This window comes from Harpia harpyja, chromosome 10 (genome assembly GCF_026419915.1).
Source record: "Harpia harpyja isolate bHarHar1 chromosome 10, bHarHar1 primary haplotype, whole genome shotgun sequence".
In the NCBI taxonomy this organism is placed as follows: Eukaryota; Metazoa; Chordata; class Aves; order Accipitriformes; family Accipitridae; genus Harpia; species Harpia harpyja.
The window spans coordinates 32,729,889-32,756,236 of record NC_068949.1 but is presented as its reverse complement, the minus strand read 5'-3'; the positions used below and the strand labels follow the sequence as shown (position 1 = coordinate 32,756,236).

General features: G+C 48.0%; 1 protein-coding gene across 3 annotated transcripts in view; it reads left to right on the top strand.

Moving 5' to 3' along the window:
- The window catches only part of SH3PXD2A (SH3 and PX domains 2A), a 269,424-nt gene that overhangs the window by 55,946 nt on the left and 187,130 nt on the right, over nt 1-26,348 (top strand). For all 3 annotated transcript variants that reach the window (XM_052798568.1, XM_052798569.1, XM_052798567.1), the window contains exon 3: nt 21,238-21,313. In XM_052798568.1, the coding sequence (XP_052654528.1) occupies nt 21,238-21,313 (76 nt within the window). The remainder of the gene's footprint in view (nt 1-21,237; nt 21,314-26,348) is intronic.

Below are 26,348 nucleotides of genomic sequence, written 5' to 3'. Positions count from 1 at the left end.
AGCTACAGCTCTGAGGCTGCTCTCACACAGGCAGTGAATTCTCCAAATGCCACTTTATTAGCACATTTCCTCTTTCACCAGAGATCAAGATCAGACTTTTTATTTTTTTCTGGAATATCTGTGTGAAAATTAAATTCTTTGGCAGGATTTTTCTGTGGCCTTTCTTCCCTGAAGCACCCAAGTCCAAAAAGTTCAGGCATGACAATTCCACCCCCTCCATCGCTTCACCGCTCTCCCCTAACCGTACTCAGCTTTCAATTATTTATACTGCCGGAAAATCGCACGGAGTTCACACCCCCAGCCCCGAAACACAATTCCGCTTTTGTGTGCAGGGAATACAATCCTTCACTTTCATTAAGTGTGCAGAGACCAAGATGAGAAGTGCCTGTTGTGTTCGCATCCCTTGGCTCGCGATGAGAGGAGCTGGTTGTTTTCGCAAACGTCCTAAATAGCCCTGCAAGGGTTACGGGGAGTTTATTTACATTATTACATTTAAGTGCAAATAGAAAATTGCTCGGCCATAATGGAAAGGTTATGCAGGGCTCTGTCAGGGCTCTTTTCCCTGCCACCTCGCCCCTCCCAGCTTTCTGCTCCTACAGGCTCAGATGTGGGAAGGCTGTGTCTGGAAGGAGCTGTAGCTCTTGGTCCTGTTATGCCAGGGTTTGCTTACAGGACAAACAAAAGCATCAACTGGCGTCTCTTCCACTGTGGACTGCGTGTAGTCCTGCCTGCCATAGTACAGGCTCCTGATCAGGCTCTCCCCAGCCTGATTTATGAGTGTTGGGTGCTATTTGCTTCTTCCCCGGAGCACCTGAATAACTGACCTTTTCTGCAGAAGCGGCATACAGAGCGTGAAGTTGGGAGTTTGTTTTCCGCCTTATTCCCTTCTTGCTTGCCTAGAGTCGTGGCGTGCTTCTCCTTTTCTGCAGCCAGAGCAGTTTCATGTCTCGTGCAAACACAAGTATTCCCACTGCAGAACTGTCTTTTGCAATTTCCCCTTTCCCTCCTTCAGGGGAAGCATCGATGAGTCTCCATGGAGCGGTCAGGGGAGCAAAACCCACAGAGGAGCCATGCTGCTGAGCAGATGAGTGGTGAAGTCATTTAGAAAGCAAGAATACTGGTGGTCTGGGGGAAGCACAGCCTTGTGCGCAGTCATTTCTGGGTGCCCTGTTTGAACAACACCTGGCCGAGCTGGGGGCTTTGCTCTCTGCCTTTTGCTTTTCATTTAAAAGGAGAGATCTGGTCTATAGGATCTGTGCGGGAAAGGGAGGACTGGAACTCTTACGGTATGTCAGATCCTTTGGCACTGCCCTGGCTGGTAACCCGCTGACTCCACACCTTTCGTTGAGCATTTACCTGTACAAGTGCCTGTAACCATAGTTTTCTGAAGCTACCCCATTTAACTGTTGGGTCAGCATTTGCTTCTCCTTGCCCATGCCCAGGAGAAGCATGGCAGGGTTGATGGTCCCTTGGTGCGTGTGTGAGAGGTGTCCTGGGAGCATGCCACGAGCGTGTTTCTGACCCACTGCGTTCCCAGGTCCAAACCCTGAGAGCTTCATTCTGGGTAGGAGCCACAAGTACGTAGCAGCAAGTCGCACTGTTCGGGCCTGTGACTGCAGCAGAGCGGCGAGAACTGCAGCTGTCCCTAATGGTGCAGGCGGCTCCTTGGATGTGGGACTCGTTCAAGGGCAGCTTGGGACTCTGTGAGGGTGCAAAGTGAGCAGAGCAGGGAGTTGCAGTCCAGTGAGGAGGTTCATGCTTTGGAGCACATTGAGTTGCTGACAAATTCTTGATTGGCAGAAGCTGTGAACAAGCTCGCAAAGGACTAAGCAGAGACTCAGAAAAGCATCCCTGTGTGTTTAAGATAATTTCTGTAAATCTGCAGTGCAAGCAAGACTCTCTATCACAGCCGTTCACGAGGCATCAGTGTCGATGCAGATATGTCTCTGATTCACCAGGTGCAGTCAAGGGCAGATCCTAATCGATTTAACAGTGTTTTTGCAAACTGAGTTAACATCGCAGCTGTGCGCCTGGGTCTTGATGCATTTGTTTTTTTAAGGGTGTGCTAAGAAAACCAGTGGGACTTGCTGAGCTGCTACCTTCAGCCAGGTGTTTTGAGAGAGGTGAAGGACAAACCATGAAAACACTGTGAGAGAGGAAAATGGCAAATGGGAAGGAATTAGAAAGCAAACCAGAAAAGGACTAAGTAAAATGATAACAGGGAAAAAATTCTTTCAAAGGACTAAGGTGAGTGTAATGATCAAAGTTTTGTCTTACAGGGAGTATATCTTATCCAGCTAGAGCAAAAAATATTTCACAGGCTTTTCTTTTTATCTGCGTAATCTCTGGCTCTCGGCAGCCCAGTGAGCTGGGACTGGCCTTTCTGTGGTCTGGGAAGCTTTGAAATCCCAAGTCCAGGCTTGTCCTGGTCACTACAGTGATATGCTCCTGCTGCTTGAGCAAAACTAGTGTGTGTGTCTTCTTGGTGAAGAAGATAAGTTGTGGGATGGCACACTGCGAACACCTACGTCTGTGTAACAAGTCCAGGTTGTCTTGTAGTTTTTGGTGCATTGGTGGCTGTTCGTGCAGCTTTGCAAAAACCTCTGTAGCCATCTGCGATGCTCATTGTGTTACTGTGCTGAGGGTTAGAGGGTGCCAGTCTCCGACACATCTCAGTTGCATGTAAGGGTAGGATTTAGCATTTGATGTTCCAGGAGGTGGCAGAGATTTGTTTGCCATTGGGATCTGGGAATAAGGCAGATGGAGCAGCAAAAGGTGGTGTGTTCCATGAAGGTAGTCCCTGGCTATCCTTATGCAAAGGGAGAAGTTTGCAAAAAGCGTTTCTAAGGTGGAGAGAAGCCCTGCAAAGTTTCAGGTTCGTTCTGGGTGTGGGACAGCCCTGGATTATACAGCTGAGCAGGGTTGTGCTGTGGGCTGCAGGAGCACTAGGGCTGTAGGTTCCTGCCTGTTGCTGTTAAGAAACCTCATGTCGAATCCTGTTCCACTCTTAGGTCAAAATATATTTCATCGCCTTAGCGTGGAGATGTTTTTGGTGTAATTAGGAGCTGGAAGTCTGTGGTGTGGAACAAGGAGTGGGGAACTGCTGGTGTGGCAGGAAGGTTATCTGGAAATATCCACCCATAAAATGGGGGCTATAATCAGCCCTCCTGGAGAAAGTTTATTCATTAATGTTTGTAAAATGCTTTGAAGTCTTTGGCTGGGAGTCTTTTTAATAGAGCCAAATGTTAGTTGTATTACAGTAGCTAAGCCAGACCTTAATGACCATGTTCCTTTTCCTCCCCCCAAGCCCCCAGCCATTTCTAAGAGGGTTTGGTGAAGAAGTGAAACATCAGCAGAGTGACCAAAGAGAAGTGAACTGCTCAGCAGAAATATAAATAGTGCTTTTCTGTCTTGGGATTATGTCCTGGTCCCATGGACTTTTGCTGCCAGGAGTGGAATTTGTAGAAGGGATGAGGAGTTTATTTCCAGGCTTGTACCATGTTATCCCAGTTGGTAACTGGTTTAGGGTCCCCTTCTGTTAGTACTCACTGGTGCCCTTTGGGTGATTAAAGTCATCCCAGCTTGTCTCAATGGGAAGTCATCATAGCAAGACTGGCATGCTGGGATGGGAGGGAGCCATGGCTGTTGATGGGGTGCATGGCGAGCAGGGGGAAGACTTCGCTGGGCGAAACAAGGAGGTCCCAGAGCAGGATGCAGGGCTGAGCTGGTTTGACGGGGCGCTCAGCTCTGGCTGCCCATAAGTGCCCCTTGCTCCATGCCTATCTGTTTCCTACAGCATTGCCTATCCCCTATCGATAACAGAGTAGCATTTGCCTTTTGATTTGCTTGATTTCTGGTGTCAGGAGGTAAGGCTTGGTGATGGTGTTGGTGGAAGCAAGGGTCATTTCCTTTCATATGAAGGAAATGGGGCGAGTTCAGTCCATGCTGTGTCCCCAGAGTACCTGTGGATGGGATCACAGCATGGAGGCAAGCAGGTAAATGGGTGCATCAGGAGTCGTGCTGTGAGGACACGTCCCAAAGAGTGAGCTGCTGTTACAAAATTGTTCTCTGGGCTCGCACCCATTTGCTCTGGGTGGCAACTAGGAACACCTCATTAGTGTGGCCTGATGTGTCATGTGCTCAGACATGGCTGATAACCTTCCGAGACAGCAATGACACCCCGGCTCCTTATGCATCCGTTCCGTGGCCTCGCCCAGGGTTAGGCTGGGATGGCTTCTGCCTCAGGGACTGCGTTGCTGATCATTGACTGAAGATTTGAGTTGCCAATGTATGCCTTGGTGTGTGGGAGGCTGCTTTGCATTGGGATGATGGGTCTCAACTGGGTGAGAAAGGAGATGTCTCCAACCTAGAGGCAGAGCACGCTATCTTGCATGCACCCTGTAGCAAGGATTCTGGGAAGGTGGCTTGGCAAAGCAGAGAGGAGCCAGCACCTTCCCCAGAAACCTGACGTTTCTAGTGACCTATCCTTCGAAAGTGCCCTCTGATCGTGGAGCTCGCAGCCAAAGGCCGACGCAGCCCTTGCCTCTAATCTCATGTTTCCTCTCTGAGTCTGGTCCCTGGAAAGATGCAGCTCTCCAAGAAGACATTCCAGGGGGGGTTTAATCACTGTGCTTGCTGCAGCCCTGCTGTCCTTGTGGTCTAAGCACCTGCTGTTTCATTTAATTAGCAACAAATGGGAGGCACAGGTTGGGGGGGAAGAGAGAGCGGCACCCTGGTGAAGTATTTGCTGCGATGTGATGTATTTTATTTTGGGTTTGGAATGGAGGCCATGAGGAACATTTTCCAGAGAGCTCCATAAACCACCTCCGTTCACAGGGTGATTATTTGAGGAGGGAGGGGGGTGTGGATTTAAATTGGTGCCGCTAATTTCTGCGAACAGCCACATTATTTTTAATTCATACTCCAGACTCCCTCCACCCATGGCTTGATGTTAGGAGCTGTGAATTTTCCACGTCATAACAAAGTCCCTCTATAAAAGGGAGCCCTTTAAATATATTTTTAAAAATTGATTTCAGATACGTCAGGCTCTCAAGTAAGTCAGTCTTCAGAAAGGAAAACTAACTCTTTCCTTCCCTCATGGTGACCTGTTAATTTATTTGTATTTCAGTAGCACATACCAGCTCTGAGCAGAGGTAGGTCTCTCTGGTGTTAGGGGCTGAAAAATGCATGAGAGGCCGCACACCCTGAAGAATATTAGTTGAAAGAAATAATCCCTTTTTTCACCATGATTAATTAAGCTTGGGAGCTCTCTGTTGAGATAAAAGCATTACATTGCTAGCAGCATTTACCAGTGCAGGGAATGGAGATGGGGACAACTGGGGCGAGGCTTGCCCCTGCCCTTGGGAGATGAGCAGCCACAGCTTGGTGCAGGGAAGGTTACAGTGCAGCTTCCATGTGCTCCAGCCCACCAGCATTGGGGGCTGTTTTTCTCCATGGGGGTGGCAAGTTTAACAGTGATCTGTCATACTGCTACATCTGGTGCAAACTGTAATTCACAGTCTAAAGACACAAAAGGTGTATTGGCCTTCTGTCTTATTTTCTTAGGGTGGTTAAAGCACCACAAGGGCTGCAAGGAAGACCACTGTATTTTTTTTTCTTTTGCCCTGCCCCGACTAAAGCAGAAAAGCTGGGTTTTAGAGATTTGGGCTTTGAATTCCCTGTTCTGCAAGAGCTTTCATCTCCTGTGCATTTTGAGAGGATAAATTCATTTGTGGCCATCAGGTGCCCAGATGCAGCTGTGACTGGGGTCATGATAAAAAGTCAGACTGATTGTTTTGTTCTCATATGGAGTTTTAAATTCAGTCCTGGGTATTGGGTTCCGGTCCAAGGACAGTAAAAGTTCACAGAAAATTCTCATCTTTTGAGATTGTCATAATCTTGAACACCAGAAATACAGAAATTCTTGCTCTGTGTCCATCCTATAGGCCTTCAGTATTAGAACAGAATAGAGTATTTTAGTTGGAAGGGACCTACAATGGTCATCTAGTCCAGCTGCCTGACCGCTTCAGGGCTGACCAAAAGTTGAAGCATGTTATTAAGGGCATTGTCCAAATGCCTCTTAAACACTGACAGGCTTGGGGCATCGATCACCTCTCTAGGAATCCTGTTCCAGTGTTTGACCACCCTCTCGGTAAAGAATATAAGCCAGTTTGTAGTTATTCATTGCCTACACAATCCTTGTGTGCTCGCTGCTGTCAGTGGCACTGTAATAGCTCCTGGAGACTTCCCCGTTGGGAAGGCAAATGTGAGACAGGTTTCCCTGGGAGGGGAATTTGATTGTACCTGAAAATCCAGTGGCATCGTGGAAAAAAGAATCACCTTTGCATGAAGTGCATGGAAAGCATTTCCATGCAAGAAGCATGGAAAAGTGGTCCTTCTGCAACCTAGAAATCATTGATTTTGCAGAAATTGGCTCTTCCTCTTGCTTTTCTGAGTAGTTTCATTGTTTTTTCATCTGCTTGCAGGCACACAGAGCACCTGCACATCTCGTGGACCTGGCAGACTCCTGCGAGTCAGCATTATGCTGAGAATCAACCCCGTAACCCCCCAGCAGTATCTCTTCATCCTCTTAGTTTTTCCTCCTTTCTCTATATTCCTATCTGATGTTAGAAATAGGTTCTTTCTGCGTGGATCAAATCTGGAAGCAGTACCTCGAGGGACACATTAAGATTCAGGATATAAAATTTGGAGTTCTTTTTCCAGCTTTGACATTTGAGAGATGCTTTTAAGTAGATGAGATACTATTACAGTGTCAGCCCATCTGTCACTGGAAGCATTGATGTTTGAATCATATACTTCTGCTCTGTTTTAACAGAAAGGCAAGTGAAGCTGTCTGGCGGTTTGCCTTGTTGCATGCCTCAATATGGCTAAGAAGGGAAATTTGTTTTTGTTTTCAAGGTTCTGTTGTTTTTGCACTGTTTAATGCTGTTCAGTCCCACATCCAGGCAAGGGGATTGCCTGCCCAGGCTGCTCTTGCTGCTTGTAATGGAGAACAGCCCCTTTGCATGCCCCTTCACCTGCTGGTGCTTGCTTTCGAAATATGAGCATCTTCCTCCAGCTTCAAATCCTTCTCTATGTTGATACTAATCTGCAAGGTTCAAAGCAGGGGTGAGATTTCAAAGCCTTCTTAACCATGTTAGATCTGCAGTGTGATGCTCAGGCCGTGTTGAAAGCCCGTGTGTTGAAGCACGTATAATCGCATCTCTGCACCTGTTAGAGCAGGGAAAATTTCTTCTGAGTTATGTTTCTGTTTTTCTTAAGCTGCTCTCAGGTTTTTCTCCTTTCCTGGCCAGCATGATGTTCTCCTGCATCTGACCTCATGGAGAGACATGCACCAGCCTCAGATGACGGGCTAGAAACAATTGTCTGCACCTGGCTGAGCAAAATGGGTTATTTGTGTGTATGCGTGTGTGCCTGGTAGTGTAATTTATTTGTTCGGTTACTTGAGCCAAGGTTTCCCCCCAAAGGAAGCCCTAATTAAGTGAGATAACTTTGCATCTGGGTTGCTGGCAAAGAGCAGCTCACTGTGCCTGTATGTGTGCTGGCCACAGGTGTGTAGTTGCTGCCCTCCCATGCCCTTTTCTGTCCCTGTTTGATAATGAAGGGAGGTTAGCAGTAGCTGTGCTTTGATGAGGCTAGTGTCTTGCCTTCTGATGGAAAATGGGTCATTCTGTGCTCTGAAATAGTCTATCTTACTCTCAGCAGCGTACATACGTGGAACCTAATTTTTGAAGTTGCTTTGTGTCCTGGTAGAAAGCAATTGATGTGTCGTTCCTCCTCCCACCTCCTCCCCGCTTCTCTTCTTTCTTGGGATCTTTTTTTTTTTAAATTGAAGTTTTAGGGCTAGGTTCTGCAGATGGCTGAAGTGGCAATTCCCTAGAGAAGCTGTACCCTGATCCCTTACAGCCATAATGCTGAGGCACTAAAGGCTAATTCAATAAATAACCCTATGGAGCACATGAGGATCACGTGGGCTCTCAAAACCAGCAGCCAGGTCTAGATACTGTAGTGCCATCAGACAGCTTGGCTGCTGCTTGTAAGGGAATTACAGGGCCTGGATGCGGCCTGAATCTCTTTGATGCAAGTTACCACGTTCCTGGATGCTTTCTGTGACAGAGCATCATCATGTAATTTTGGGGGGGTTCTGTGAAATGTTAATTCCCTGCCTGAGCTGGGGGCTAGGGCAGAAGAGGGCTGTGTGGTACCTGCAGCTTGTTGGTTAGACTTGGACTTTCCAACACATCTGTGAGGATGTTTCCACAATCTGGGCATCCTTCTGATGTCTCTTTATTGTGGCTTTGTGTGATGGGGAGGAGGACAGAATAGACAAGTCCAAAGCCACAGGGAAGATGAGAAATAGCCTGCACAGTGCCTAGCAGGGTCAGTGCAAGTTAACTGTCATGCTTGTTTGGCTTGCCTGTCTCTGCCCCATCCAGCTTCTAAAGCTGGTCACAAGACATGGAAAGGCATAGAAATCTGCATCCTCACTGGTCTTGTCCTGGATGGACATCAGCCTGGCCACCAAAGCAGCTTGTAGGTCACCTTCTTGCCTTCAGAAAGCCCCTCAGAAATGTTTGGGAAGGAGCTGCTGGATGGGATGAGTTGTTGTGGCTGCCTATTCCCTGCAGGTTGCTCTCCCCAGGACCCTTTCCTTGCATCACCCAAACACACCTCCATCATATAATCAGTGTGTATCCTTCACCTGGCCACAGTGGATTACATACGTGGCCAGACAGGCTGGAGAAAATGTATGTTTTCATTTTACAACAGAGTACGTGCCCAGTTATGTGCAAACGGTCCCTGATGTTGCGCCTTTCCACGTGTCATTGGAAGAGCATCTGCCAGAGGAGAGCAGGCACGAGTGCCCACTGGCAAGGTGGACATGTAGCCAGCTGTGTATGAAGCAAGGGGTGCTGGCGTGCAGCCCCTGTGGCTCTACGGCCACTCTTGGCTTAAAGCTCAGGAAGCCACTGCCCTGACGGGGATGGGAGAGGCATCTCCTGCGTGGGTGCAACAGCTCTGGCTTTCAAGGCAGCACCGTACTGCCTGTGGCAGGTAGCAGCATACCGGGTACCTCCTGTGCCTGGTCCTGCTGACCGCGGTCCCACCGACCACGGTCCCACCATCCGCAGTCCCACCGTCAGGTCTTGCAAATGCCACCAGGCAGGGATACAAGCTGGAAACCTCCTGAGGGGACGATGGAGCTGGAAGGAGTCCCTCTCCTCCCAGATGCAGGCGTTTGCCTCCGTGTGCTGTTTGTCCCTCACAACTTGTAGCAGTTTTATCATCTGCAAGTCTGGAAAAGTCACAGCCCTGACAGTATATCTTGACAACGTGCCTGCGCCACTTGAAAGCTACTGAGATTAGAAAAGACCAAAAAAACACCCACCGTTGTCAAAGACCTCCATCGATGCTTTTAATACCCTGCCAAATATTGCATGTGATTAGTTGGTACAATACGCAGAATACCATCTGGTCCACGAGTGGCGCGTCCAGGGCTGGATGATTATTATCTGAGTGAAAATCCTGGAGTAATGCACGAGCATGCAGAGCATAACACAGAGGCCCCATAAACGCTCTGTATGCCCACCCTGCTCTGAGCAGCACACGCGCAGCCACCATGGCCGCCATCCAAACCCATCCACTTTCCCAGGGTTTGCTTTTAATTCTCAATTAAATTAACAAAGCTCCTCCGGCAGACTTGTACTTAGAAAAATAAGGTTTCAGTCATAGTTTCCCTTCTTAGGGGGCTGGGTCAGGTTTGTCCTGCAGGATGTGTTGTCCATCCTTCCAGTGCAATCTTGCATCATGGTCCGGTCCATCTGCAAGGTCCTTTGAGATGGCTGTGCAGGTCACCTGGGATCCTTCTTCTGGGCATGGGCTTTAAGGACTTGAATGTTACTCAAATCCCCCTTTTCTTTTTCAAGGAGAGAACAGTGTCCATGCTGCACATCAGGGCAGTGATTGGAAGGAGCTGGCATGGGTCTGAGAGTCCAGCTAAGGTGCCTGTGTTGTGTGGTTGTGCTAGCCACAGGAGGTCTCTTTAAAACGGCTTTTCTGATACCTGTGGATTTTGTTTCCCCTGCCCAGAAATAAATCTGCAGAGAGAAACCAATCCATGAGATGCCATTGCGACAGGCACTGGTAAGGACAGGTTGTTGCAAGCCTAGGTTTGTTCTTATATTCTAGCACGTAAATCCTTCCCTCCCTCCATTGCAAGCCCACGTGGGCGACCATGGCTTGGAGTCTGTCCTTCGTGCGCACTGAACAGCTTTGCTGTCCCTACGTGCCAGATGAGCATCCTGGGGAGATGCCAGCACCCGGGGCCGGGCAGTGCCTGAGCCGAAGGGCCCACGCTGGGGCTGGGAGCGTGAAGGCTGGAAGCTGGCTCTGAGCTGTTGGAAACCGCCTGGCTTGCTGGCTGCTTGCTTACCTCCCTCGAGGCCCAGAGCAAGGTATCTGTTACACGTGCAGCTCCGTCTGCCCACTCGGGCAGTGGGATTTGTTGTCTGTACTCCTTTCTAAATCCCCCCCAAAGACGGGAGACACATGTGTTTGGAACCAGATATGCAGGCAAAACATCTCAGGGTTTGGAGGTAGGGAGAGAGGGAGAAAAGAAGACAAGTCTCCTCCCAGCGTGGAGTTGAAACCTGTGGTTATGTTGTGCTTGGCACAGTTTCTTCATTGTACTGAGCTGGGCGGTTGCTCTCCCCCGTCTCCCCAGAGCTACGAGCAGTGTCCTACGGAGATGAGTAGATACCATTTCAGATGGAGTTTCTGAAGTAAAATGTGCCATTGTGTTTGGAGCTATTGTTTCTGTTTTCAATATTGAAGTTACTTGTGGTTTCCAGGGGACAATATATCAAGCAGAGCTAACAGGCTGTAGAGAAGATGTAGATTATGAAAACAGAGGGATTAAGTTTCATACATTTGTAGCTAAAGCCTCATCTCTCTCATAATAGTATAAGCAGGGGAGTAGTCTTGCATGCTCACGAAACTCTACCAGTTTAACTAAGGGTGTGTTTCTAAGCAGGTTTAGTTAAAACTGTGGTCACCACTGCGTGAGCAGCAGAAATCTCTCTAAGGATGGATCCTGTGGGTGCAAGATGAATGACAATCTGATGTATAAATCAGGTTTCAGAGCGTTCCTGTGCCAGGCTTTGCACTGGTTCAAACAAAATCAGTTTGTGAAGATGGGGTCTGGCTGGCTGGGTAGTCCCTGCCTAAACCACCAATGAAATCAGCAGTTATATCTTTGAGAGAGGAGTAAGGAAGGGTAGAGGAGGGCATTGCATGACAAATGTGATACTCCAGCCCTTGACACCCCTGTTGCTTTGGGGGACCAGCTGAATCCAGGAGGAGTCACGCTGGCACAGGAGATTAAATGAAGAACCAGCCCCCTCTGCAAGATGCCATCCTAAATCTGTGTTGTTGTGGAGCAGGTCAGTAGTTTTGTTCCCTGGATAATCTGACAGCACTGGACAAAACAGACAGGGGCAAAACCAAACCAGCCTGCAAATCATGCTGACCTTAATATTTGGTGTGTATTTTTGCTAACAACAAGTATGTAATTAATAGCAGCACTCTGCTAATGGCTCTGTGCTGCTTTTAGGATGCACCCTCCAGTACCTTGCTTGCAGCTGCAATGCAACATTCGCCACTGCTGCCAGGGGTTTCCTAAGGACCAGAAGGTTTAAAGCCCTGCAGCCTCCCGCCGACCCGTCCAGCCTTTGCGCTGGGCCAAGCTGCTCCTGCCTGCACAAACGGTCTCTCCTGGGCAGGATTTAGGCACTTGCAGTTTTTACATTGTGAGGCCTTCAGAGTGGATCAGTAAGGTTAATCCACCGATAAACCCAAAAAGCTCAGTGGGGCTATGCTGTATTTCAATCATTGCCTTGAAAGGGTTGAAATTTAAAGGATGGAAGGTAAATATTTTTTTAAATTCCCAGGGGATGTAGGAAGTGGTGATTAATGGAAGCGACCTTGGTGCTTTGCTCCCTTTCAGTGAAGCCCTTAGAGTTGCCATCATATTTAAAAATGGGACCTTTGCTCTGACAGTGCTGTCAGATGTAGTTCTGTTGCTGTCTGGAGGCCAGTGTTATGGGAGAGCTTGGTCCTGCTCCCCTTAAAGTCCACGGGCAATTGTCACTATTACTGCAGTGTCTGTCACTGGAGCATGTTGGTCTCTTGCTGCTTATGTGCAGTCTGAAGGAACACGTTAAGGCCTGTAATTTTTGTAAGGGTAAAAACTTGCAGGAGGTAAGGAAAGGTGTTCTTCTGTTGTGGTCAACTGTTCTCCCCAGCCAGGATTTTCACTGTGACCTGCAGCGAGCCTTTTAGGACATGTCCAGGTTGTGCAGCCTGAGCACCTGGGCTGGCTCTGGATGTGCCACCTCCGGAAAAAAGCCAAAATGCTTGCACCCCATCACAAAATTATGAGCCTTCCTCAGAAGCTAATTGACCTGATGGCACATGGCATCAGCATGGCTCTGACATCTCTGCACGACCCTGCTGTGTCACATAACTGCAGCATTCATCTCTCCACACCTCTCTAAAACAGGCATTATGGTATGGCCTTACTTCCCAGGGATGCCATTGGGACAAATCCACTGTAGATACCAGAGTAACAAGGGACATATAATCACCATGGATAGATGGAAAAGTATGAAGTGGCCTTTGTCTGAGTATCTTCCAGTGTGGTTAAGTCGCATGAGGCCAGTCTAATTTAGCACTGGGGAAGGAAAATCCTTCTGGCAGGAGACATCAATAGCTGCTCTGTGAAAGGACAGTGTGGGCTTTCTGAGAAGCTCTTCAGAGATGCACCAAGTGCCTCTGTCATCCCAAACCAGCACCTCCGAATGTTTTGCCAGTCTGTGTTAGCCACAAATGCTGGGCTCATTCTGTAGAGCCTTTAGAGAAAGCTGCATTTCTGTATGAAAAATACCAAAAGTCTCAGCTGGGAAACAGCATTCCCTCTTCTGATGGATCATGTTGGGGAAAGACCCCCAGTCTCTGCTCCCCCCCTTCTCCTCCCCTGGCTATTTTAGTTGGATACTGAGAGGTTTGTAAGATTTCCAAGATTTCTGGTGGAAATTTTCAGACCTGAGAAAGGCATTTTTCCTTTGGGGATTACACCATGCTGTAAATGTCTATTCTCTTTATTTTATATGCATTTTCCTGCTTTTGTTTGACTTTCTCACAGATTGCACTACATTTAATTCAGAACATATCCTATAATGCTGTAATCGTCAGGCATGTCAGCTGGTTATCCGGATGGTTTTTGCTTTAATTTTTTTTTTCTTTCAAAATAAAAAGAAAGCCAGTTGCTGCTGCTTCTCAGGGATTGAATTAATGCACTTCTCGTGCATGCTGTGGCATCGTGTAACACCACGAGAGAGCCAGTGTCACTGGCTGCCTGATATAATTATTCCTGCTGCATTGTGGAACTGGTTACTGCTTTAGGAAGAGATGGGGTTTCACCTCCTTCTGCCATGTAAGATGTCAGTTACTTGCGTGAGCAGCTAACAGATGGGCTGTGCTGTGCTCGGTCTGTTTCATGCCCTCACCTGAAGATCTCCAAGTCTTTTGCAAACTTGCTAATTGATATTATGCTCAGGAACAGCTCTGTTCTGGCTAATTTTGAAGGGGTTGGAGTTAGGGAGACCTTCTGCTGCCTTGTGTCTGTGAGAGGGTGAAGCAGAGGAGGAATAATAAGCAGCTCGGCGTGACCCACATCTAGAGAAATTCTCCAACAGCTGTATCCTGCGGAGGGATCTGCCCCAAGGGCAGCAGTTTTGTTCCCTGTCATGCATGCCTTTCTGTCATTGCTCTTAGCAAGTATGGTCCTGAGCTGGAGTAAATTAAGTCCGTCCACTTACGTCATGGATGCTCCACTGATTAACCTTAGCAGAAAACCTGTCCTGAAATCAAACCATTGCAGAAGTGATCTGCTCTAGACCAACATGTAGAAGGTGAATCTGTGGAGATGGGCTCTTATGTTCTCCACTCTCTTGCTTGTTTTCACCTGCTGACATTTAAGTGCTGATATGTTACCTAATAGCATGAGATCCATTTGCTGGAAATGGTGGCTAACCATCTTCCTTAAGTGAAAGACCCCCTTGGATGCTCTGGTTAACCAGGGTTTGGAATATGCTGCAGATGGACAAGCCCACAAATGGGAGGATAAGCATATCTGAAAACCACGGATAATACTTCTTCCATTTGCTTCTGTCCTGGTGATTTTAGATGAGCACAGTTCCTCTGAATTCAGTCTCTGACTCCTGCTCTGCAGCATAAGGCTCAGAGTGTTTGATGGCTCTTGATTAAATCTCATGGCACCTTCCTGAGATCTGTCTCACATTCTGCAGATTCAAAAGCAGAGACAGGACCGGAAAGGTTTATCCATGGGAAAACTCAGCAGATGACAGAATGCAACCCAGTTCTGGCCCTTTCTTGCAGATCACACTGTTTATAACTCACAATATAGCTGATGATGCTGTAACCATCAGTCATATCAGTGAGCAGCACAGCTGGTTTTCAACTTCAAAATGAAAGGAAATTGCTGCTGCTCCTCAGGGTTTTAATTAATAACCCTTCTTCTATTCTGGTATCTTACCTCCCCTTCTCATCTAAGCTTTGTTATCTACATCGGGGATTTTCAACCTTTTCTGATTTGCAGATGCCCTGAACCCCTCCTGCTGAGGGTGTGAGTTCATCATCACTAGTTTCAGATCCTTGGTAGCACCTTTGCTTTTCTTCCAGTTTCTTTGGCAGCCTTGTCTTAGAAGTGTGCACACAACCCCATACACGTACAGATGCCTGCTCTCCTCTGCCCCATCTCTCCGTTGGCGGTAGCCCCTCTTTCTCCCTTGGGATTCTGAGCTCAGATCAGCCTCGTGAGAAGGGATCACAGAGAGCTGGGATCACCATGTGCCTGATGCCTAACTGTCCTCAGGTACTTTACCTTTCAAGTCCAGCAGTGGCTAAATTAAAGTAATTGTTGGCTTGCCTCATTTTTAATGAAAAATGCGTTTTCTAATGAGCACTTGGAAAATGTGAATCTAATATGCCTCTTGGCATTCAGTGTAGGAAGAGTTGTAGCCTTGGGACCACTTCAGTGACCGAGATTAAGGTGGCAAACTTGCTAGGGTTTCTGTGGGCACCTTGGCAAAAATCTGCTGCTCTTGGTCTCTTGGTTGTGGTTTGATTTTCATCCGCTATTTCTCTGGGACACAAGTTAGACACTGCAGAAAGGGAGCGAGGCCTCATCTCTCTCTCTGCAGAAGGTCGAAGTCCTGGGTCCCTTTGCTGCAGTGGATGTTGTTTTGCTTGCCAAAGTAAGGGGTTTGGATGAAAGTCATCCTCAGGGCCTCTGTGTGTTAAAATAAATCTCCCATGATTGCAGTGCTGACCTCCTGTAGGGCTTTGATTTTATCTGTGCACATGACAAACCTACATCCACTTGAAAAAGAACCAGCAAGATATACATGCTGATAAGAGATTATGTGGGTGTCATAATTTGCTCATTTTAAGAGGTGTGGAGAACTTCACTGTTCTGACTGGGGGAGAGTTAAAACTGCTGTGAGGAAGGAAGGGGAGGAACTAACAGCCCAGCAGGAAGCTCCAGCTAGAGTCTGTGGTGTAAGGCATAGGTGGAGGTCAGGTAGCTGTCTCAGTGGATTAATTTCAGGGAGTTAGATTTGGTCACAAACTTCCAAAACCTTGAGACCAAATCAGGAACACAGTTCCCACTGGCAAATGCCACAGGATCAGGCCATTGAATATGAATAAAAATGTTTATATGTTCGTGCCCCTGCATTGGTTGGCTTACAGCAGAGTAAAAGCCTCTCTTGCAAAAGAGAAGTCATTCCTTAGTCTCAGGTGCTGTAAGTCCTTATATGTAAAACAGAAAGAAATGTTGTTTTATGAAAATCTAACCAGGATAAATAAAATGCAATAAGTAAATGAGTATCACGAAGATGCTTGGCTTCTTGTACCCAGAGATGCTACATCTTAAGGGGCATTTGTTTTTCTTTTTTAAGATTTCTAACCAGGTGGTACCATTGCAAGGCAGACAGGGACTGAATCTTATGTTCACAGCAGAACTGACGTGAAGTAACCGCAGATGCCATCAGCTGGTGATTGCTGAGCCCAAATGGTCATTGTGTGCAGGAGCATATCCTTCTTCATGACATATTTGCATTCTTAGGTAAAGGTGGCCTGAAGCAGAAGAGATGAGAAGAAAGATGCCCAGGGAAGTGGTGGAGTCACCATCCCTGGAGGTATTTAAAAGACATGTAGATGTGGTGCTTAGGTACATGGTTTAGTGGTGGACATGGCAGTCTTAGGTTAATGGTTGGAGTCAGTGATCTTAAAGGTCCTTTCCAACCTAAATGATTCTGTGATTCTATGAAGTAACAGCTTAGCTGTAAGTGAGGACACTGGCTACACCTCTTATTGTCCATTTACATGTGTGAGGCAGCTTCAAGAGCTCCCTACATTTATATCAAAAGTGTGGAGACTCTATGTTATTTGCCTTTCAGTTTCTGGACCTTGAAGGATGAATTTGGGTCATGTTTTCAAATTTATGCTTTGCACCATAAAAGCTAGAGTAGTTTTTGTTTGGTTGGATTTTACAGCGAATGCTAATTCTCAAACAGTTGCTCACTTCCAGAGAGCTGGGACTTCAACAAAAAGGCCAGTTATTATGAGAGTTGATACCACTGAAATCTTCCTATTCCATTCTTGCAAGTCAAGTGATTTCATGGTTATGTGGACTTAGTAAGGAGTGGAGTGGGCCAGTGCTCTAGGCCTGCTCTCATTTTAATGAGCAGCAACTCACGTAATTCCCTTGATTTTTTAATGGGATTAATTGCATGATCACTTGCTGACCACTGTAAGAAAGTCATAATCTGGATCACAAGGTTTATAGCAGATCTTATAAATTAGTTCAGTGCAGAAGCAGGAAGCTGCTCAGAGCAGAAGGCAGGACTCTGTGTGGGACTTACGTAGGAAAGCTGTTGGCAAATACAGAGCAGTTTGCAGAGACAAAGCCTGGGGAGGTGATTTTGGTGGTGAGTTATTTGTGGATGTGCATCTGTTGTGTAAGAAGCAGGAGTGGGATGTGTTTGTTCAGCCTGACTGCAGACATGCTGCCCGAATGGGTGGGAAGCTTGCTTCCTGGTTTCCATATACCCTCCCTGTTTCCAAATGGATCCCCCACCCTGTGACACAGTGACACGGTAACAGATTTCTTTCTGCTCATCGCACCGGTCATACAATTGGAGGCTCCCCCATGGTGGGATTCACATACTAATGCTTGTAAGCAGATGAACTGAGTATGAGCTCCCCCAGGCTTGCCAAAATTCATTGCCCACTTGTGTTTTCTTGCCTGCCCAAAGCCAGCTACAGCCCTAACTCCATCCTTCGAGACTCTGCATCCAGACTTCCCTTCTTTCCCTTCATGCTGGGATGCTTTTACTCTAGGTGACAGGATGACTTTCTCATTCAGCAAATCTTGTCCCTAAGTTAAATGTCATATATCAAAAATGCGAGCAACAACTTGTGGAGACTGCCCGTGTCTGAGCAGAATAACCTCGGGCATTAAGTGAAGGATTTTTTTCATCAATCATATGTATATTTGCAATAGTGACAGCAATAATTTCCTTTAATGGAAGAACATTTGTCACAGACTAAAGAGTTTTTGACTTTCAGATGCTCTGCAGACATCTAATTAAGTGAACTGAAAATCTGTGTATTGGTCCTTGGCTGCTAATCATCCACGTGGGGAAAATGCTGTGACTACCAGGAGGAGTTTCTGTGGTTTAGCCCTTAGCTCCCTCCATTCCCGGCTGCTCCATTTATCTCCATGGTTAGTGTCTCCTTTTATTGGAGCCAGGCTGAGTGGGGCTGTTAGGCATTGGCTCAGGTTATCCCATCACCTCTGGGAGATTTGGGATGTTTCATTCAGGCCCATTGCTGTTTTTTTTCCCCTGCATCCGTCTCTTCCTCATCTTCTGCTTTGCATCCTTGTCCATGGGTGGGAAGATACAGAATGCTGCTTTTCTAGGATTTTAGATCTAACTTGCACTGGCTTTGAATGGCAGAACTGGGTTCAGGGAAGTGCTGAGAAAGGCTCTGTGCTTCTGTTGCTCTCTGTTTGGCTTTAACATCCTGAAGGGTTTCCTGCGGTGCAGAGCTGAAGGGCAGTCATTACCTTCCAGGCTGTGTTGCAGGTTCTCTGTGCCATTAGTACTCATCCGTACAGACATTGTCATGCTGGGAGTGCTTTTAGGTGTTAATGAGAACAGCCGGGCATAGAGGCAGGGGTGTAGTTGCTGGGCTGTGGTTATATCCTTGCTCAGATCCTTTCTAGGTCTGTTGGGTTTCCTGTGTCATGCCTGAGATTCAGCCAGTAGTTTCCTCCTGAACCTCCTGCACAGCTGCCGAACACCAGCCTGTCTTGCTTGCTGGGGCAGCACAAATGCCAGACCCAACTTGTTGGTCCAGGGGCTGATCCACAAGCCAGTGGCAAGTGTCGTCTGGGGTCAGGGGCTTGGAGAGGGACTGTCACACTCCTCCATGGGTGCCCAACCTTGTATGGCCTTTTAGAGGAGCAGCAACTTAACTCCTTGTCTTCAGTTCTGCACAAATGTGCATATTGCCTGTTGGGATATTGTCTCATATGTCGAAGAAGATGAGAAACCTTCCATGCTTCCCAGGGACTTCGCTTTGGGACAGGCTGTGTCCCCATGAATTGCAGCAGTGGCCTCCCGAGTGCCTCTGCCTCCCCCCAGCTCCCTGCCATCCAGACCCTCCCAGCGGAGGCAAGAGCCAGGGCGGAAAGTGTAGTCTAGGAAAGTTTAGCCAAACTCTTCCAGCTGCAGTTTATTGTATCTGTTTTGCTGATATCCACCCTTTAGATAAATAGCGCTAAGTTATACACGTTGTGACTCTCTTGATGTGGTTAAAAAGGCTCGTATTAGCCAAGCTAATCTAACTCCAAGAATAACCATGGGAATTTGACTGTATCGGTTCCAGCTTGAATCAGTAACTGTGTAGTAAAGTGAGAATTGCCTTCCTGGCTAAAAGTGTAGCAACAGGGAAACTTCAAGTCAATCAGTGGGGATTCCTTCCCCCTCTTTTTTTTTTTTTTTTTTTCTTTGAACAAAACTCCTGCCCATGCCTGACCTCAGACACCCGGAGCTCTACCTACAAGAAAACAAAATTTCCCATTTTCAATAAAAACCATGTCTCTGTAGGCAGAAAAGCGAGTTAGCTAACAATCCACAAAGCTATGGTCTGTTTATTTACCAGGCCGACTCCCTGATGGGGAAACATGTGGGATCTTTTAACTTTTTCTCCTGCACAGATGTTCCTTCTACTCCTGTGTTTCCTCTTGATCTTTGGTTTGCTGTAGCATACAGTGAAAATGCTGGAGATGTTGTGTGCCACGGATGAGGAGAAGGATTCTGTGTGCTTAAAACAAAAACGGTAAAAAACAATAAATTCTGTCTGTTTTTTTCCCCCATGTTAGCAAAAAAATATTTTTTAAAGGAAATCTGTTGAGGTAGCAAAACTGCTGTTAACTCACACACCCCACACCCTCACTGTTGGACACGTAGCATTGATGAGACTAAATGCTGATTGATGACACCCCCCCCCCCCCCCCGCCATGCAGCTTTTGCTGCCACTTTAGGTATTTTTATTGAGCTGTAGATCCAGTTCAGGTGAGAAGATAGGGGTCCTGCAAGGTCAAATAACAGTACCACTTGCTTTCCTTCCTCAGAGGCCACAGGGCCTGTGGACCGTGGGTTGAAAGACATCTCTCCTGGTCTGTTGGAAACAAGTCACTGGGCTGGCAGGAGCTTTGGTGTTCCCCCAGCCCAAGGGAGCTTGGGCTTCTGTGTATGATCAACAGGGACATAGAGCATTGCATTGTACATCTGAAACGTGGGAGAAGATGAAATAGAATACAAAGATTTGGATATTTATCTTGGTAGCACCGTGGGCTGAATGACAGTGAAAGGGTGCAGAGGGTGAATGGGAAGGGTGAGAGGCTCTGGCAGTTTTCAGGGCTGGGGATGGTCTCTCTTGGGCATGTCCACGAAGGTGCCACTGGAGCAGGTGCTTCTTTCCTTTCTGGTTGAGGTTGCGCCTGGGCTTTCGGCTGGTGTTCAGCCTCAGTGGCATTGGTCCATCCAGGGTCATTACCCAAAGAGAAATTGTAGGGGTCATATAGGAACATCAGGTCAACGTACTGCTTTCCTAGGCTTGCTTCCATAGAAAGTCACTGGTGGTCAGCAGTCTGCTCCATCATGCAAGCTGGCCATAGCTATCAATACCCCTTTGAGCTCCTCAGGTTGAAGGCTGGTTGCGACTTTGCGTGCAACAGGATCCTGAGCCTGATCGGCCCTTAGGGGTGTCTTAGAAACAGGTGGTTGTGCTGGGTAGGGTTTAGGAGCTGGTGGGGCAAGATCTTAGCTGGTGTGGGTGAAACTCTGGCTCAGGTGGTCCATAACCATGTGCTAAAGGGTGCTTGTCACAGGCTGAGAGCACACTGACCTTCAGCTGTGCTTTCTGGCCATTCGTGGTGGTGGTGTTCTCTGGGATGCTCTGCTCTCCGAGGCCTTCCTCCCTGCTTCCCTTTCTCTGCTGCTGTCCTCCATGTAGGGACTGCAGTGGAAGACACTCCCCCCAAACCCATCTCTCTCTCCCTGGGAAAGCAGGAGTGCTCTTAGTGGACCAGGGCAGTGGGCAGTGCCTTGCCAGCAAGAAGGCAGAGCGGGTGTTTTATTAAATATGCTTTAATCCGGTTGCTTGAACAGCATTTTTAGCCAGGCGGGTGGTCTGTCATACGGACAGGTAAAAACAGTGTCTCCACCAATGTGGGCAGGCTGTGGATTAGAGACAAGGCGTGTGTTTTGTAACGAAGAATAAGAGCCTAATTTTAGAGCAGTGGCAAGGCCAGGCTCAGATGTCTGCCTGGGCCCTGTCCCAGCTCTTCTGTGCTGCCAGAAACTTGCCCTCCCTTCCTTGGAGTGATCTGTATTGTACCTTTTTATGTACAGACTCCCCTGCAATGAGGCAGAGTAATTCCTGCAGTTGCTTTGCTTTGCTAATCCTCTTTTAAACCACACACAGACGAAGAGATCCCCTGGTCCCTACGTGGCCAGTCCATGTTTTCCCCCTAAGATGTTTGTTCTGTTTCCTTTGCAGATGCAGCTTCTGGACAAGTTCCCTATTGAAGGAGGCCAGAAAGACCCCAAGCAAAGAATCATCCCTTTTCTACCAGGTAATGCTGTGGGAAAAGCCCTAAATAAGATGGGTTAGAGCGGTTGGGGACTGCAGTTCCCCAACCACCGTCTCTATTGCTTCTTGTCGCCACTCTTACAAATGCCTTTTCCCTGGGAACTCGTACATGCAGTCCTGTGATACCAGACTTCCACCTCCTCCTAAAATAACTGGCATGGTGTTTAGGGCTCCCAGAGGATCTTGCATCAGTTGTTCAGGTTCAGGTTGGCTCGTGTGCTGCCACACAAAGGGATTCGACGGCTTCTGGGGGGCTGTGCCTGTGGGATGTGGGGTACAACCAGACAGCCTGAGCTTGGGCTGCCAGTTGGGAGGCCACGGAACACCAGAGACACATTCTTCTTTGCTTCTGGATGCTGTGGCTCTGCAGACACTGTTACTGTACAATAAGGAGTGAATAATTAGAGTTGCCAGTGGGATATAAAGGAAGCTGAGAGAAGGTTAAATGCAAACAGGGATTTCTGCAACGCTGGCCAAAAAGATAAGCAAACATCTTTTTGGCCTGAGCCACTGTCCTTCTGACAGCTTTCAGAAAGGACCTGGACATGATGGATATCCTCTCCTCAGAGTAATGGCACACACTTCCACACAGCTTCTTCCAGCAGGGACTGCAGGGATGGCATAGGGGAGATGAGCCAGACCGCAGCGTGCCCTTGGAAATGCACGCTCAGGCCAGCTCTCTATTGTCTGACTGCACGATTCTGGCTGTTGGTTTAAAGTTTGGCTTGCTGCACTGCCTGCCAGAATAAATGGAGTATTTTCAGCCTGTTAAAAGGTCTGTTCTGTCTTTAACTATAAAAAGGAGATCCCAGCTCTTCCCCAAAGGTCTGTAAAGAGAAGCTGGGATGGGAGGGCTTAGTCCTCTCCAGGAGCATGCTGCGGTCCCCGATGCTGTTTGCAGGCAGAGCAGCTGCTCCAGATGTGCGGTGAGCACTGCTCCAGGGCTAGCAGGGAAGCAGGGACTTGGAAACAAGCAGCGCAAATACGTGACGCAAGCATCAGAGCTGCAGTAGGGCAGCATGGCAGCCTGGCAGCCTCCACGGACCTTCTGGAAGGCAGCCCCAGGATTGGGGTTTGCTCTCTGCTGCATCCAGATGATCTGCAGCCAGGGGGAGGTGGTGTTGCCCTCCATTTCCAACCTGGGATGAGGAGAGGAGTCCAAGTGTGGGCTCTCTTTCCAGCTGTGCCACCAACCAAATCATAGACAAGTCACTTTGTGAAACCTCTGTACGATGAGGACGGATACTGCTGGCCTGCCTTTCTTGCTGGAAAGCATTTTGAGATCCTTGAAGAGCACTGTACAGGGGCACAAATGGCTGTAGGTGAGGTGCCATAGGAAAATTTCTGTCTGCAGGTAACAGTTGTTCCTCCTGTATTGACCGTCGATGGCCCATTCCTTTTACTTTGTCCTAGAAAAACATTGGCTGAATGCAGGTGCCTGATGCTCAGCCTGTATGCAGTTCTTAGTGACGGATGTCCTGATGTATGGGTGGGTGATATTTGCGGAGGGTGAGATACATCCCATATGCCCGTTACAGCACTTCCTACCCTTCCCACCATCCAAGAGCATGATGGAGATGGTACTGCTGCGTGTCCTCAAGGGGCGGAGTTATATCTGGAAAACATTTGGGTTGACTTAGTGTCCCAAAGAGAGAAGCTGCCAGAATAGAATATAGACCTCAGCTGTATTTAATTTAAAATTTCTGTGATATACATTCTACTTTTGATATCAAATCTCTGTCTCTTTCTTGTTGAACTGCTGAAAAGCCCTTGTTGCTTTACTCGGGAACAAGGTGACTCAGCTAAATGTCAAACCCTGTTAAATAAACTAGCTGCCATAATTAGAATACGCATGGCATTTCTGCAGCCAGAGCCGTGGATTACTGAAACGAATACCTAGCTATAAACTGTCTCAATTAAAAAACAGCAGGACAGATGTTTGTACTTAAATCCTACTTTTATGAAGATGTTATGATCTTGCTTGCTTATTATGGGCCTGATTCAGCCAAGCTGGAGTGCCTCTGCCTGCTGGGTTCTGAGTGCCCAGGGTTTGCCTGTGCCACTTTGCAGGCTTGGGCAACTTCCCCCCATCAGGTCAGGTTTAGGAAGTTGACATATGCCAGCCCGTGACTCCCGCTTGTCAGCAATGCTGTGGTGCTCTCCTAAAATAAAAGCATGATCTGAGCCCAGGAATTGAGAAGCCACCTTTGCAGGTCACTTTGCCATGGCAGAGGGTGCGTATGGGACTGGCTGGCAGGTCACCTGTAGCATGGTGGAGCTGCAGCAGTAGCCTGTGCAGCCACTGCTGCACAGGCAGAAGTGGGTGGTGGTGGTACCCAAAAATCTCCTGCTGCAGCGAAGGGCTGGAAAGGAAGAACTGAAGGATGACCGCAGCAGGTTGGGCCAAAGGGCCACCCAGCCCTGGTGGTGGCCTGTGGTGGGTCCCGAAGGAGGAGTGCATTCTCTCCCTTTCTATACCTTGACTGTTTAGCAGTCATAGCAGAGGTTGGGGGATCCAGGCCGCTGGGTCTGTTTCTGGCATGGGGGGGGAGAAGAGGTCTAAACCAAGAGATGAATGGCCTTTGGGACACCCTTCTTGTTTATCCATGATCATCTGGATGGCAGACAGGGCATGCAGAGGGTCTCTCTGGGTGAAAGCAAGCTCCTGCATCTCCTTCCCACAGTGAAAGGACTAATGTGTGCTCAGCTGTTACCCCAGTAGGATCCAGAGCACTGGTCGGCTATGCATCTGAAGCAAGAGGCTGGACAGTCCAGGTCCCGTTGCTTGGGCACAGTCATGCTATGTCTCAGCTTACCCTGCACAAAGCAGGGGTGGTGGTGCATGATCCTGATTTATGAGGAAAGCAAAAGGTGTCCCACGGCCCTGTTCAGTTCCCAGCTGTACGTCTCTCTCTGTCCCACTGTCTGCACGGATTGCAAATTCCCTAGGTACTAGAAAGTGTTTCACTGCGGGTTTCATCCCCACCTGGGTGCACATGGCTACTGCTTTGCTGACCTGTTAACGTGCTGGCTGTGATTTTTGCTTTACACACAGATGATAGCCCCCTTTGCACTCAACTGCTGCTGGTTGAGGGTGGTTATATGGTTGCAAATTACTGGGCAAGGTGGCTCCCTGTTGGGACAATCAAGCTTTAGTATTTGACTCTGTGGGAACCCTATTACCTGTAAAAACCAAGGAAAGTGTAACAGAGTTCAGAGCCTTGCCCTCCAAGGAGAGACTATATTGGGTTCAACAGCAGGAAAGTGCAGTTTTTCTTTCCTCTAGACACCTTTATCTTATATTTATCAAATTCTTTCTTCATATATATTTTTCCCCCACTTCCCTCTTACACAAGTGAGGACTCTACAGCTTTCAGTGCCATGAAGAGGAGCAAGGAAATAATAAGCAGTGTTAGGTAGTCCTGTAAAAGATGTCCTGTGGATAACTTTGTAGTTTTGTTTTACTTTTTGAGAGTCACTCTCCTGCCTTCAATTTTTCTGTGAGGTTTCTTTTTTTTCTTTACCATTCCGAGAGGGCAAAACCGTTATTTTCCCTCCCCTTCCCCCATTTTATCTTCTTCCCATGAGTTTTCTCTTCCTTCTCTCTGATTTCCCTTTTTACTGTTGGAAAAGTCTGCATCAGGGGAGGTGAGGCAGAAGAAAACCACATAAGAAACCCTGTTTGTGGGGTGACCAGAGAGCATTTTTGTAGTTGGTGGTATGAAATTTTTGTTTGGGAGGATGGAGGGAGACTGTGGAAGAATTAGAATAAAATTTGCTGCAAAAACACGTTTCTAGACCAAAGGCGGTTTGTCACAGTAAGAAGACACAGATGAAAAGCACTGTTTGGCTGTACCAGTGTGGCTGTTGGTTGAGCCCATTTGCAGTGCACTGATTTCTCCATCACCTCTCTTGCTGCATATCTGAAGAGCAATCTTTGGAGTGTGGACTCGAAGCTCTGCTCCCTCCCTCTCGGATACTTCTATATCTGCATCAGCAGAGAGAAGAGGTTATGGATTTGGGCTCCCTGTTTCAGGGGTCTTGAGGTAGTTAATGAAGGAACTTCAGCTGGAAGGAGAAGACTGGTCTGCTGAGCTTCTGGAGAGCACGGTGGCAAAAACAAATGGCAAAGACAGGGCCATGCAACTCTGGGATTAACAGTTTTGCAGTGGTTGACCCAAGACTCCAGGGCTTGCATTGTTTTTCATTTCTCTTGGCACTATGTGGAAGAGCCATCTGGAGACAAAGCTGGAGTTGGAGGGATGTCAGCTCTTCTTGCTCCACCATGTCTTCCAAAGCACAGCCTTGGGGAAAATGCACTGCACAGCATGAAGTCATCCCATCACGCTGGCTACTGGGCTGCAGATCCCTGCTGTGGAGAGAAGCTTGGGCTTTCCATGGCATGGAGGGCTGGGCATTGATGATGGCAGCCCCTTGCACTTTCTACCCAGATTCCAGCTTGGTTCCTGCCTGGACTTCAAACCAGTTTTGAGCCCTGCTGATAAAAAGGAGGTTTTTGCATAGGCTGTGCTGGAAGGGGAAAATCCTCGCAGGATGCCTACTCTGCAGCTTCTGTGCTGCCTGGAGAGGGAGACATCCCGCTCGAGGAGACTGCTTTGTTTGCCTGATTTTCCTTACCCCTGGGAAGCCCAGTCCTATCCCAGGGGTCCGGGTGGTTGGTGCAGGCTGCCCTACCAGCTTGGTCAGGCAGCTGCAGAAGCAACACCCCAGCCTGGCTCCAGTCCCTGCCTCCAGCGCTTGGGATACTCTGCCAGAGAGGCACCTTCTCCCTTCCTTTCTTTCCCACTCAGATTTTCCTCCTCCCTTGATTAGGGTGAGGAAAGACGAAACCATCCTTTTCGGGGCACGTGCTGCCAGCGGAGCTTGGTGGCTGCGTCCTGGGGCACCGGGAGGTATGCCGGTGTGGTGGATTGCCACCAGCCATAGTCTGGCCCCGCTGTGCCCTGATGACCTGCCTTCCCCCTGAGAAGACAAATGCCCTGGCACCATCTCAAAGG